The 13,908-nt window shown below is 34.0% G+C and overlaps 2 protein-coding genes and 1 long non-coding RNA gene across 6 annotated transcripts in view; 2 read left to right on the top strand and 1 right to left on the bottom strand.

The window, feature by feature from the left end:
• Nucleotides 1-361: 361 nt before the first annotated feature.
• Nucleotides 362-11,266, top strand: Usp1 (ubiquitin specific protease 1). Of its 2 annotated transcripts, none has more exons than XM_028177364.2 (10): nt 362-517; nt 651-923; nt 1,560-1,779; nt 2,702-2,909; nt 4,017-4,167; nt 5,301-5,418; nt 6,106-6,317; nt 7,092-7,252; nt 7,436-7,638; nt 8,374-11,266. In XM_028177364.2, the coding sequence occupies exons 2-10, from the start codon at nt 662-664 to the stop codon at nt 8,741-8,743; spliced, it is 1,905 nt and encodes a 634-aa protein (XP_028033165.1). In that variant the 5' UTR covers nt 362-517; nt 651-661; the 3' UTR covers nt 8,744-11,266. The 2 variants fall into 2 exon arrangements, with proteins under 2 accessions (XP_028033165.1, XP_028033164.1); XM_028177363.2 differs by having other exon boundaries at nt 378-548.
• Nucleotides 2,282-13,908, bottom strand: part of LOC149502362 (uncharacterized) — a 12,803-nt gene continuing 1,176 nt past the window's right edge. Inside the window, exons 2-3 of the long non-coding RNA XR_016323575.1 lie at nt 7,022-7,234; nt 2,282-2,889 (exon numbers count right to left, since the gene is read on the bottom strand). This is a non-coding gene — a long non-coding RNA (uncharacterized LOC149502362). The remainder of the gene's footprint in view (nt 2,890-7,021; nt 7,235-13,908) is intronic.
• LOC114245260 (pyruvate kinase) overlaps nt 12,569-13,908 on the top strand; it is a 20,108-nt gene continuing 18,768 nt past the window's right edge. The window contains exons 1-2 of one of the 3 annotated variants that reach the window (XM_089729934.1): nt 12,569-12,657; nt 13,033-13,216. In XM_089729934.1, the coding sequence (XP_089586060.1) occupies nt 13,184-13,216 (33 nt within the window). In that variant the 5' untranslated portion in view covers nt 12,569-12,657; nt 13,033-13,183. Of the gene's footprint in view, nt 12,658-12,900; nt 13,217-13,441; nt 13,720-13,908 lie in introns of those variants that run through there. The other 2 variants (XM_028177367.2, XM_028177368.2) reach the window with 2 other exon arrangements.

The following is a 13,908-nucleotide window of genomic DNA, read 5'->3' as shown; positions in this document are numbered from 1 at the left end:
ACTAAGACTTACCTTTAATATATATGCTGGTTCAAACACTAAATAACGTTTATAAATCATAGTCGTCTTCTATTAATATCAAATAAATAAAAGAGAGCAAAGTTTCTAGCACTAAAATAATTACCACCACAGGCAGTTAATTTGAAACGCGATTTTTTATAAGTTAGCAGATATTAACATGCATATTCAGAGTTGTTTTGTGAACTTTCAACATTCTACTATTAAACTACAAAAAAATGGAAGATTTTGCAATGAATATAAAACTTATATTGAGCGTCGAAAGATTTTCCCGGTTTTTTCCCGATTCGCCTTTCAATCCCTAATCGCCCCATTTTACCGGTACTATAGTAACACTGACGACGACAGCAGACAGCTATCAATCAAAATCAAATGAATTATCAAATATGGCCGACCGATCCCTACCGGATCCCTATCGGATCTTCGCAGTTTATTTTAACAAATTTTAAGAAATAACAGAGTACCTATTATACGAGATAACGTTGCCTTACAATATAATGTAAGTCAAAGAGCGTAATAAATATTTTTACGTAAGTAAAGTCACACAAAAAGTTTGATTTCCGGCGACGTACTTGACATGGGAAAGTTACTAAATGGGTCCATATTACAATAATTGTTGCTATATTTTGCAGGTGCGCTGAAGATGCCATTTAATTTTGTAACCGAAACGAAAAAAGGTGTCGATAAACCAAGATTCTCACTATCACTGAACAGAAATAATGCGCCACATTTGAGCAACGAAAACAAGAAAAATAACGAGAATATTAAAGAGAATACAGATCCATGCAGTTCTGGTAATAACAAGGAGAATAAGCCATTAAAGAGGCCGCTCAAAAGCATATATTCCAACACGTTGAGTGCTGCAAAAAAATTGAAGCCTCTAAGTGAATCATCGAAATCTGCAGGTAAATTTTGTAACGTTTCGTATTTAGTTTCAATTATCTTATGTGTTCACCTCCAGTTGCAGTGTAGAAAAAACCTGCAATAAGATTACTACTATCACTATTACTACACAATATATACTTGAATAGTATTGCAAAGACCAAAATGCTGTCTTACAATTAATATTGTACACAGAATTTATTCCTTGATTTGACCTAAATGTTGAAATAAATTTTGATTAAGTATTTGGTGGCTCTTATCATTTCTTGATAAGAAGAGAAAATTATGGTACGCTTATTTCAAATCTAACAATTTTATTATTCATCCTAATCATATCTCATTGCCAAATAAGGAATTTGTTTCATTCATTCATTTTTCATTATATAATTAAAATTTGTTTTACAATTTTTTTATTTTTATTTTAACTAATAGTCTACAATGATAACAAATTGCAAAAATGCATACCCGTGTGAAATTATATATTAATCGAAAGGAATTTAATTTAAATATAGCAGTAACACTTTTCTACTGAATAAATTTTGTAATCTTAGTATCAGTTGCTTGAATTATTATGAAATGCTTACTGTATTATCTTTAATATGTTTCAATTTGAACTAAAGTAAAATATAGTTTGTAAATGTAAAGTAATTCTTAAACAGGTCCCACAGTAAATAGGGACACAGCAACCCTAAAGCATTCAGACAGAACATTGAATCCAGAGCTAGCAATTCTGGAGGAGGGAGAATCAAGCTCGGTCATGTTGAATGGCCACCACCCTCCTGACACTCAATATGGAGGGGTGCAGAAGAAGATGCCTGTGTCTTCACTGTCCAATTTGGGGAACACTTGTTTTCTCAATAGTGTGCTTTATACTTTGAGGTAAGGGGTTCATATTTGCAAAACAAAAACATACACCAACAAAAATATAATAATTTTATTACTTTTTGCCAAATATTCATATAGAAATCATAATTAAAGTATATACTTTGTTGTTTTTAAAGAATGTTAAATGAAATTGCTAATTAAAATAAATCCATTTTCTGAAAACAACATTAATATTACTGGAAAAGATGTAATTTTTTAAAGATACAAACTGTCTGTTATATTACTCTTACTATTTATTGAAAATTACTTTTTTTTTTTTTGTTTCTTTCGCATTGGTTCAAATAACATTATAGACTACTCTGTCTATCCATTTTCTGTTCAAAAAATTACCCTCACCCCTAGAAACACATTTTAAGACTTTCTAATTTACTCATTTCATAATGGATTCATAATTTTCTTACTTACAGATGATGAATGCATTCACTTGTAGCTTTGGATATCTAAGCAATAGTTTAGTGACATATCAGTCTAATTCGTATTGAATAAATAAAAAACATTTAGAAATTCTTTGTTTTTAATGCAGTATAAGAAGTATATAATCATCAAATAAACGTATTACTGGTGGTAGGACCTCTTGTGAGTCCGCGCGGGTGGGTACCACCACCCTGCCTATTTCTGCCGTGAAGCAGTAATGCGTTTCGGTTTGAAGGGTTGGGCAGCCGTCGTTACTATACTTGAGACCTTAGAACTTGTATCTCAAGGTGGATGGCGCATTTACGTTGTGGATGTCTATGGGCTCCAGTAACCACTTAACATCAGGTGGGCTGTGAGCTCGTCCACCCATCTAAGCAATAAAAAAAAATAAAAAAACGTAACTCACAAGAGGTCCTACCGCCAGTAATTTGTAATACACCAGTATTACAAATGTGTATAGATTTTAAAGCTAAAGTTCTTGATTATTGATGAATGGTTACAGGTATGCACCTCGGTTCCTGCACAACCTTCACCATTTAGTGTCAGATCTGGCCAGTGTTGAGCAAAAGTTGGGCAGCATCAGGCTCAAAAGTTCTTCATTGGGTCGGAGTGCTGCGGGCTTAGTATCATCTGGGACTAGATCATGGAGTAGCAAGGACTTGTTGTCATTAGGCCAGTCAGATAATAGTTCTGGAAAAAGTAAAATACAGGTCAGTTACCGAATATCATTTCATTATGCACACTCCTTTTGATGATATTAAAAATGTCCAGATTAATAAAATACCTCAGAAACAAAATGAAATTAAGGAATAATTTAACATTATTCTACAACAACTTACAGTTATTCCAAATAAAGCTATATATGATGAAATAGAGATAAATGTTGAACAATTACATCAATTTTATTGCAAACAAAGCGCTAGATAACTTGTGCATTTTCATGTTTGCTTACTATTTTCTAAAATATGTAGATTTTATTGATCTATCTATTCGTTTTTTACATAATTACGTATTTCAATTATATGCTTGTGGAAAAAAATTGTTAGTTCATGTCTAATTGCTAAATTTAGATCTGCAACACAGATTATGTTTCATTGTCATTGATAAGAAACTAACCACATATCAGGAAGTCACATCTCGGGCTGTACATGTTTACAAAAAGATAAAAACATCAAGAATAATCTTTGCGGACTTATCTCATCCATTACTACATCCAAAACTATGTTGTTTTATGCAGAAATAAGGAAAATATTATCTGTATTGTGTAATAGTTAAAAAGAAAACTCTCCATGTTCCTAATACACAACATTTTGTATAAAAATATATGAACTTAATGTTCTTTCTTTATCTGTTTGTATCAATTTTCGGCTTAATTGAGATAGTTCAGACAGAAATTACCTCAGATAAATAAAAGGTGAAAGGTTAAAGGTGCATAGTTAAAATTGTAATGCACAACTAGTTGTATTTTATTTGTAGAACCGTGACTGATGATTAAATTGATTGCTTAGAAGTAGAATCTTCAATTTTTTATGTTTAAAGGACGGAAATTGAAGTAATGAGAAAAGTATAAATTGCAAAATTACAAATTGAAGCTGAGTTGACTTACAAATTGAGATGAAAATAATCAGAGGTGCAATGAGATTTTAATACATTACGCTACACCGGTGTCAGTAAACAGTAGCTTATTTGTTCATGAGACAAAAGTATATTTTACTGAATCAAATACTGTTTTTTAATTTCTAATGAGCACTTACTAAACTACACACTTTCCTTGTCGTTCATTGAATAACTATTCTAATATGTTTTCCCTTCTGTAGATAGCGACAGAAAAACTTCACGAGACCTACTTTAATCTTCGTGCAGCTGAGAACAAATGTCTAAACAGCACCAATCCTGAGGCTACCCCTGAACCGTATGCAGCGGATGCCTTCTTGGCTGCTCTTAGAGATGTTAATTCTACTTTTGAAGGTAAGAGTGCGAAGCATGTGCTTATATGTGACTCTAGAATTCTTCCTGCTTGTATCACACGCGATATTTTGATTCTTTCACGATTTCTTGTGAGGTTCCTAATGTTCTAGTCATTCGTCTGCCCCCTACTAAATGGCGTGTTTATTTGATTTATACGTTAGTGCCTATTTACCAAGATATGGCGTTTCTTTCACTAGGTGTGGCTGCGAACACAATAATCGTTACATTTGTAAGATTGTCACGAACTTCAGCCGATTTTCAAAAGCGCAATCCACTCACCATCGTATTGATACACGTATTTGTCTAAAAAGTCATAATTCGCCAAATAGCGTATTGTAGATCACCTGCAAATACTTTATGTCAATTACTACTACCGCAGCATCTCGAACCCCTTCGTAACATTCGATGTTCGTCCGCTACTATCCGATTCCGATCTACAACGTAAATGCCGCCACCCACCTTGAGACATGAGTTGTAAGGACTCACTTTAACTATGGCTGCCCCACCCTTCAAACCGAAACGTATTACCTACTGCTTCACGGCAGAAATAGGCAGGGTGGTGGTACCTACCCGTGCGGACTCACCATTCCCGATCCTGCGGACAGAATGGAAAGCAGTCGACTACGCCCAAAACACGTCATCTCGGATCCTCCCGATCCACTAACGGTGCTTCTAGGTACTTCAAGCACCGGTCACCGTTCTCGTCGAACCCGTCGCTTGCGACGAAGGGCTCGACGAGTAAATTAACTCTCAGACACAGCCCACTGAGTTTCTCGCCGGATCTTCTCAGTGGGTCGCGTTTCCGATCCGGTGGTAGATTCTGCGAAGCACGGCTCTTGCTAGGGTTCGTGTTAGCAACGTCATCAGGTTTGAGCCCCGTGAGCTCACCTACAAAAGTTAGGGTTACGCTGAAATAGCCTCTCAAGGCTCTCAGCTTAGGTAGGAAAAAAAAAAAAAAAAAAAAAGCGGACTCACAAGACGTCCTACCACCGGTAGATTTATTAACCGCGTCTACGTCTGGTCGTAGATGCTAAAAACACTAAAATTGTCAGGGCGCGATTAAGCTACGACTTCACGTTATCTTCCGATGAGGTGACCAAAATTCTTCAAGGTCAGTAATTTTTTTATTCCAGGTAATCGACAGCAGGACGCTCACGAATTATTAGTTTGTATTTTGGACAACATACGGGAGACCTGCAGAGCGCTGAGTGCGCGCGCTGCTCGACTACAGATGCACGAAAACGGAGACAGGTAATAACACTATTTATTTCCAAATATTTATACTTCATTTTAGTTTTAAATTTGAGGTCTATGATATAAAGAAGTGTTGACTGACCGAAATCTAAAATACTAGAGATTTTATTATATATAATATGTGTGTGGGGGGGATGGAATCTATACTAATATTATAAAGAGGAAAGATTTGTTTGTTTGTTTGTTTCGAATAGGCTCCGAAACTACTGGACCGATTTGAAAAATTCTTTTTCCATTAGAAGCTGACATTGTCCCTGATGAACATAGGCTACTTTTTTTTATTTTTTTTTATTTTTTTTTTTTGTTTCATGTGTGTTTTAATGTTTCCGAAGCGAAGCGAGGGCGGGTCGCTAGTATTATGATAAAACAATACTTCCTTAAGTGTTTCATAAAGTTATTTTATTTTATTTTTCTTTCGTACGTAACGTCTAATATATAATTATTTTAATAAGTCTCATGACCTTGACATCATACGTACACATTTGGAATAGACAAAATAAAAATAGACTATGACAGAGATAAACTTAAACTATTCCGACATTAATTTAAATATAAAATTATGCACGTATCGGCTTATGATGTATATATACACTTTTAATGTATTGACAGTTTTAGGTATCAATTTTTTGTTTACTGAAATTAATTAAGATCAATTTTTTTCTAGTGTTCATGTTTTTGTTTTAGTAACGGCATAGGCCGCCAGCCAAGCTTAGATGGAGACAACGGGAAACCAACATTAGGAAATCTTCGTAAGTCGTGGAAGAAACGCAAAGAAATCAAAGCAATCAACGACAAAAGGAATTCTCCGACTGAAGAACGGGAACCGTCGCCTGTGGATGCTGAGAAAGATGAGCGGTCGAGACCAGGATGGGACTTTGTGGCTGAAGATTTTGAAGGTAGGCGTTAACAACAATTATAATCATCTACCTACAATAGCAATAAATAAGAGATGAGGTTTGCATACAAAAACAATGAGTTTTTAATCAGCTATGGGAACTTCATTACGTTTTTATACAGACGAGGGGTTAAGAACCCAAAAAAACGAACTAATCGTATATTAAACACTAATACATAACGGTTACTCACATATGGTAATTATAATCCATTACAAAAAAATGATAAACATAAACTTAACCCCCATTTTTAAAAGAAAATTATTGTCTATCCTAACATTCTCGATTATTCGTAATATTGTGTTGTGATTTATGGAAGAGCATCACGTTGTTCTATCAATGTGGTTAGTTCTGTGCACTTTTAGCCTTTATTTATATATTAATACGTGTAGCAAAAACTTTGTATCCCTTTTTACAAAAATTGCGCGGACGGAGGAGTATGAAATTTTCCACACTTATAGAGAATATAGAGAAGTGAATGCTAATATTTTTTTAAATAATGCATAAAAGATACAGTAAATCAATAAAGAAAACGTTACACATACTACATATCATATATGTGACGCACACACGCATGCATACTATTTATTGTCAAACTTTTGTTCTTGACGTCTGTTGTCAAATTGTTAATCTTTTTTATAGTGTAGTCTTGTTGAAATTTGTGATTATAGAGTATAAAATACAATCATAATAGTGTACAAACTTACAATTCCAATTAATTATAGTCGAATTTCGACTACTGCGGGACCTCTAGTTCTAATATAATCTGTCTTCCAGGTACGATGGTAGTGCGGACCATGTGCTTAGAATGTGAAGCGGTCACTCAGAAAGCACAGGCTGTCTGTGAGCTGTGCGTTCCGGTTGGTGAAGAAGAACCAGGAGCGGAACCGTTCCGGGCGGCCTGCCTGTCCACTGAATACCTGCGTGATCAGAACAAGGTATGGACAGTATAGCATATGTATTCCCTGCAGTTTATCCTAATTTATTATTTTGATTTTGATGAGTATCTATAAAGAGAAGGAAGTGAAGAAATTTAATAGTATATTACGCACCAAGGGATGCGAATCATTCCTTATGCTCTGAGAAAAAAATAAAACTTTCATTAGTAAAACAACTTCCAGTATTGGTGTGAACGTTGTCTACGGTACAACGAAGCTCGTCGCAGCGTCACTTATTCGAGACTGCCGCGGTTGCTGGTACTACAGTTGAAACGATTCAGCGGGGGAATGGAAAAGATAACAAGACACGCACCAACGCCTCTACTTATGCCTTGTTTCTGTGAGCCTTGCGCTTCCAGACCGCCCGAGCGTGCACCACAGCACAGGTAATATGCTGTGTAATAGCTAGTGTAAGCTTACAGATCCAGAGGCAATTTGATTAAGAGAAATATATAGTATTTACATTTTCCAGCTATGGTGATCTTTACACTTGATATTGTATTTAAATAATAATATGTAACTAACTTTATTACAATATCTATTCCTAATTTTTTTTTGTTATTAATTTCTTTTTTCTACTAGCTTTTTTCTTTTTCGTTAATAGGTTTAAATCAAACATGCCTACTGATAAAAACACATTGTGACCCATCTCTTGTTGCCAAAGCCTATAAACCTTCAAATAGTAAAAATTCTGCATACAAAGTTCAAAGCCTGTTAATATATGGAGTTCATTTCATTATGCAGATTTTTTTTTAGTGTTTCAAGTGATTTTATTCCGTTCGACGACACAGGTCATCGTGGCCTAAATGATAAGACTACCGGCGTATTCGTGTCGAGAGATGCGGCTGTGCCAAAATACATATCCTGCAGAAAGCACGAATTTTTCTAATAAAATACATACTCGATACGTGTTTACGAATGACTTCCATGTTTGATGTTTATGGACTCTGGTAACTTCTAACTGGTAACACCAGGTGAACTATGAGCCCAATCACCCATCTAGGCATTAAAAAATTTATTACTCCATGTGTTCATATAAATTTTTATATTATTTGATACACTGTACTTTGCTTTGAGTTAGCCAAATAATAGTTCCTAATTACTTCTGGTGCACTTTACAGATATATACTGTGGGCAGTGATAATGCACCTCGGTCAGACCCTAACAGGCGGGCATTACGTTGCTTATGCGCGCGATAGTTCTTGTGACTTCAAGTGCTCTCGTGAAGGTAGCGGTGATGCCACCACAACCTCCTCGTCTTCTTTCATGAGAACGCTCTTCAACCGACCGCGCCACCCGCCCACTGGCTGTGCAGCTAAGGAATGTTGCGTCCCAAGACCCAGAACAGAACCATGCTGGCTCGCATGTGACGATGAACTTGTTAAACCCATATCGAATGAGGAATTCGAAGATCTCTTGTCAGCTGAACCGAAAATGAGATCTGCCGCAACTCCCTATCTCCTGTTTTATGTGAAAAGTGAAGTGGGCTAGTTGCAGCCATGCTGTGTCCCAGTGTTCACCGTGAATGTCCACTGTGGTTGCGAGGAAGGAGCACTCTAACGTGGATTTGATTCGACAATAATTTCAGAACATTTTGAATACATTTTGGTAAGACCTCCATATTTTTGTAAGTATTGTTTCAATCAAAATGCAATCTTATTTTTTCCCTCGTGCGTTCTAGAGGCTCCAAATCGCGAAACGAATTCACTGAAAAAATAAAACTAAATTACTATTATGGAATCCTTTGGAATAAGGCAAAAAGTGTCTAAAGACCTCGCATAAACATTCACAGTATTTATCAAAACATACATTTTTTTTATATCTCTAAAAATGCCTATTTTCATTGGGCGCCATGATCATTGTAATTGTAGCTGCTTAAAAGACATGTAACAGACAAGATAGGCACAGACTATTATTGTTTGCCTGAAGTGATATTAAGATTGTAGCGAGCTAATGCTATTAGTTAGATAAATAGACAATTTAATATTATTTTGTTCACACACTTGTTACAAACTGACAAAATATGTATGTTTAATAGTTTGTAAACAACCCCTGTAACAAAATGGAAATTAATGCAATACACACTACACCGGTGACAACTTAACATTGACATTTTTTTTTTCATAAACTTCATATGTTGCTTCCACACTTTTCTTCTGAACAGATTAAGCTATTAGTTCATTCAGCTGGTAAAATTCTATCAATACAAGAGCTTTATAAACAACTGCATTGAGCCACTACCATATCTATATTAATTGTAGCATTCACATAAAATTTACAAAATTAAATCTCTCAGACTACACTTATTATAATTAGATGAAATACAGAATACATTGTGGCAACAACATCTAAGGAAGAAAAAATGTCACGACAAATGAATAGATAAAGTACAATTTGCATTAATTCCCATTATCTTCATTTGAATAGTATTCTGTACTTTTCTACTTAATTTCTATTTTAAAATGTATGAATGGCCTAAATTATTTAACAATTTTGTAACAAATTATAAGAAAAACATGTAATGTAAACTAGCTTTTGTTTGCACTTCTAATTGATTAATGGTGCCGTATTCAGAATTGTAAGTAGTTCTACTAAAACAATTTATAAACTGCTGATATTATTTAGACTACTGTTAAACATGAATGATGTATGACAAGCCTTAATAGGTTGTGGCTTACTATTAATTCTGATGTTTTATGATACATTCATTAAATATGTATAAATTCCAGGAAACTTAACCGCAGAACATAAATGTGCCCCAGCATCTAGTATGTACCAGTTACATACCTACCTCATTTCGTTTCGTTTTCAAAAACAAATTCTTTCTTAAGTCATAGACAAGATAACAATCTTGTTTAATGTAAAAGAAACCAGAGATCAAAAGAGAAAATTCTCTTAGGAAACATAACAATCTTGATACATTACGGTGTTTGATATGTTTAAAGTAAATATTGCGAAAAAGAGACATTTCAATATGGTTGTCGACAAGCACAAATTTCCATCAATAAATTCAACCTCACGTTTTTATGAAGATATGCTAAGGTTTCGTAATTTTTATAAACATTTATTATGCAACGCACATTAGTTTATTTGTGTTATATAATATAACAAAAATATAATATGTATTTAAAACAATAATCATGTAACTTAACCTCAAAAAATAAGTATTGATGTAATTTCAAGATTATCCTTTGATAACTTTGTCAAATACCTACCTATATAATTATATTAATTTTGTAATAAACTGTCCTAAGAACTTGTACATTTCAGAGAAAATAGTACTGGTTGTCATTCTTGCTTAATATAAAATATTATATCATTATTATTACAAAACAAATGTAAATTGTCAGCTGAATGTAATTAAAATAAGCTTTACTTTTTATATAAAATTTATAAATGTTAAATGTATTTAATTTCTTGTTTTTGAAAATTCACTATAAAAACCAAAATTTGTATTGGAATAAAGTAAGCTAAATCAAGATGTGAGTTTGGTTTGTATCATCAGTGCTCACGGTTCGCAGCCTGTTATAATACTCATCCGTGAGTGGAAGACGATAAAGTTACTTTAATGGAAAACTACAAAAGAATAACTAAGTATTGTTTTATTCTCATTAAAACTATTTTGACATAAACTAAGTTTTCTGAGCAGGAAACGGGTCGACGTAATGATTTGTCTTATTGTTTTATTTAAAGAAAAACTGAAATGGTTTTGTTTATCCTTTCGTTATTTTCCATACTTCATATAGATGCTTAATTTGGTTGTAAAATTATGATGTTCCAAAAGTTGAAATGTTCCTTGTTTCGTAAAAATTCATATAACGAATGCGAATGTAAAATTACCCAATTTTTTGTTTTATTTTGCGGATGCCATTCCAAAACCTTTGTAAAAGGTGAAAAAATCTTGTCAGTAGCTATATTTTGACTTTTTTTTAATATTCAAAAAATGTTATATTAATTACTATTATCGTTCATTTTCATTGTAAATTGAATTAGATAATAAATAAAATTTAAAAAGCCTTTTTTTTTTGTTAATATTATTTATACATAATGTTTTGTTATTTATAGGATCATACTTTGATGTTTTTATTAATTTGGCGAAAAATTTAATTATGATACCAATAAGCAATGCTTAAACTCGACAACTATGTGCTGCATTTTAAATGCATAGTTTCTCAATCAGTGTTGCTTCCATAAGCAAATGAGTATGCAGTTAGGAAGTGATTGTCGCCCTTCAAGTACGAAATTGATGGGTTTTTTTTCCTACATAAGCTGATAGCCTTAAGACGCTATGTCAGCGTAGCCTTAACTAGTAGGCGAGCTCACGGAGCTCAAACCTGATGATGTTGCTAACACAGGGTACGTGTTCGCAAGAGCCGTGCTTCGTACAATCTACCGCCGGATCGGAAAGGCGACCCCTGAGAAGATCCGGCGAGAAACCCAGTAGGCTGTGTCTAAGCGTTAATTTACTCGTCGAGCCCTTCGTCGCAAGCGACGGGTTCGACGAGAACGACAACCGGTGCTTGAGGTACCTAAAAGCACCGTTAGTGGATCGGGAGGATCCGAAATGACGTAGGTATATGGGGCGACGTCGACTGCTATACATTCTGTCCGCAGGAACGGGAATGTAGTTACCGGCGGCCACGATGAGAGGGTTCTCGTGTCGTGCCGCTTTATCGACGTGGCGCAGCGACGCCGACTGGCGATACTGATGGACTCTAAGTCCAGGTTGTCATGGAAGTCGACGTTCCTGACGAACCACGGAGCTCCGACGGCTATCCTGTAAAAACGGGATTGAATAATTTGGAATGATTTTAAGTTAGTACGGACCGAATGAGCGAACACTTGTATAGGTCATGACGGGACGAAATTGATAGTAAAGATTATGCATACGCAGCAGCTAATAGAACAGAGGAATTTGGGAAAACCTGAATCGAGCTAACGTAATTTTTTAAGAAAAATTTTCTTCTGATAATACGTTCTTGCATAGTTATACAAAAAACTTTTGATAGCAGTTTCAGGAAGCTCTGTGAAACATTATCGTGTTTTCCCTCGCTATACACTTTATATTAATATGCGCAAAGCCATGAATACAACACGTCACGACTGATATATTTAAAATATATGGTGTCATCAGCATATAACTTATTTGACACATGGAAATTTAAGCCAAAGCACGTTAAGCGAAATCCCATGACATTTGCTTAATTATAATTTTTAACTAATCACAGCATTAGCTTTATGTACCTACATATATTCGATAAATCGAAATGAGTTATTAACAACTTAACATAACGACATTACGCATACGCATTACATTACTTTGAATAAGTAGGGTAATTTTATAGCGCTCGAGAAATACCAAAGAGGAATATAATGAAGTATTTGGAATAAATCCTGGTCCAGCGGTAAGTTCTCTGAAGGTATAATTTGAAAATAATCGCGCTCATTGTAGTTTTAACGCTATTTTTTGTGTGAGAAATTATTTTTTCTGAAAATCTCTCAGGTAGCTGTGTACACTAAGTCTCAGTTGATAGTGATGAATAAAATAATTTTGTAGATTCAAAACATTAAATCAATTTTTCATGATTAATAATTTTCGCTAAATTTTTTTTTGCGAAATCCGGAAAGCATATAAATTTCTTAGGGTAGAATGAAAATGATGTTTAGATAATTTATGAGCGAAATGAAAAAGTAGGTAGTAGTAAGATAAAAATACTTGTTTACTATGAATAAATAGTACTCTGATAATATTGTAATGGTCTAACTAAACTTATTGACAGCTTATGAAGATAAGGAATCTAAGGTCTCAATTTACAGTTTTATCAGTCTTCATATAAACGTCCGAGTGTTGAGACTGTATCCAGAGTGATTTGAACTGTGTCAATTACATACTTTTGTGCGTTATCATAAATTTAAGAAATATTAAACAAAATGAAAGCTATTGTGAAACTTTACAATGACAAAGTAAGTAGAAAATTTATTTATAAAAAACTATTCAATTTTATCATATAAGTACATAATTTTGTTTTTCCCATTTCAAAAATGTTATTAATTCGTGTTATATCTTACTCGATCGAAATATAACACAAATGGGGTTTTGTCTGTAGTCTAATCTTTTTAACTTAATATCTAACTAATTTTATTACAACAACAAAAACGGTTAGGTACCTCTGAGAAAGAATTTTTCTTTCAGGTACCTACAACTATACATTAGATACTCTTATTTATACATAACTTTTTTACCTGTTGCTTCTTTGGACCTTTTTTTTAATGACTGCTTGATAAAAAAACGATGAATAAAAATGGCTGCATTCAATTTCTGCTTGTCTATGACATTGATTTGACCTCCAAAAGTCCTTGTGTTGATCATATGCGTGGTCTGTCCTAAAATTTAATACTTATAACAATACTGTGAAATATCAAGAATAAATTAATCCAATTAATCGGTGAACATAATAATGGCTTTCGTGAGTATTAAAATTTCATAATGCTGATAACGTGAAAGATCTTTTTGGAAATTCATTAAAACTAGATTGGATCTGGAATCAATATATCAAGACAAGGGTTGTTAGGTTGGAAATACTAAATCTTCTTCAATTAATAAAAAGCTTACCTAAAGACAATAAAGTGTTAAAAAGGCAAATTAAATATGTCGC

The sequence above is a fragment of the Bombyx mandarina genome, chromosome 09 (genome assembly GCF_030267445.1).
Source record: "Bombyx mandarina strain Sakado chromosome 09, ASM3026744v2".
NCBI lineage: Eukaryota > Metazoa > Arthropoda > Insecta > Lepidoptera > Bombycidae > Bombyx > Bombyx mandarina.
Note: the sequence above shows the minus strand (reverse complement) of the source record. Positions and strands in the feature narration are given on the sequence as shown.

Excerpts from the sequence above, each read along its gene's own strand:
- Usp1 (XM_028177364.2), top strand. The coding sequence starts at position 662 with ATGCCATTTAATTTTGTAACCGAAACGAAAAAAGGTGTCGATAAACCA. Across the intron at positions 1,780-2,701 it reads AGTGTGCTTTATACTTTGAG|GTATGCACCTCGGTTCCTGC; the intron begins GTAAGGGGTTCA and ends GAATGGTTACAG. Across the intron at positions 7,639-8,373 it reads GAGCGTGCACCACAGCACAG|ATATATACTGTGGGCAGTGA; the intron begins GTAATATGCTGT and ends TGCACTTTACAG.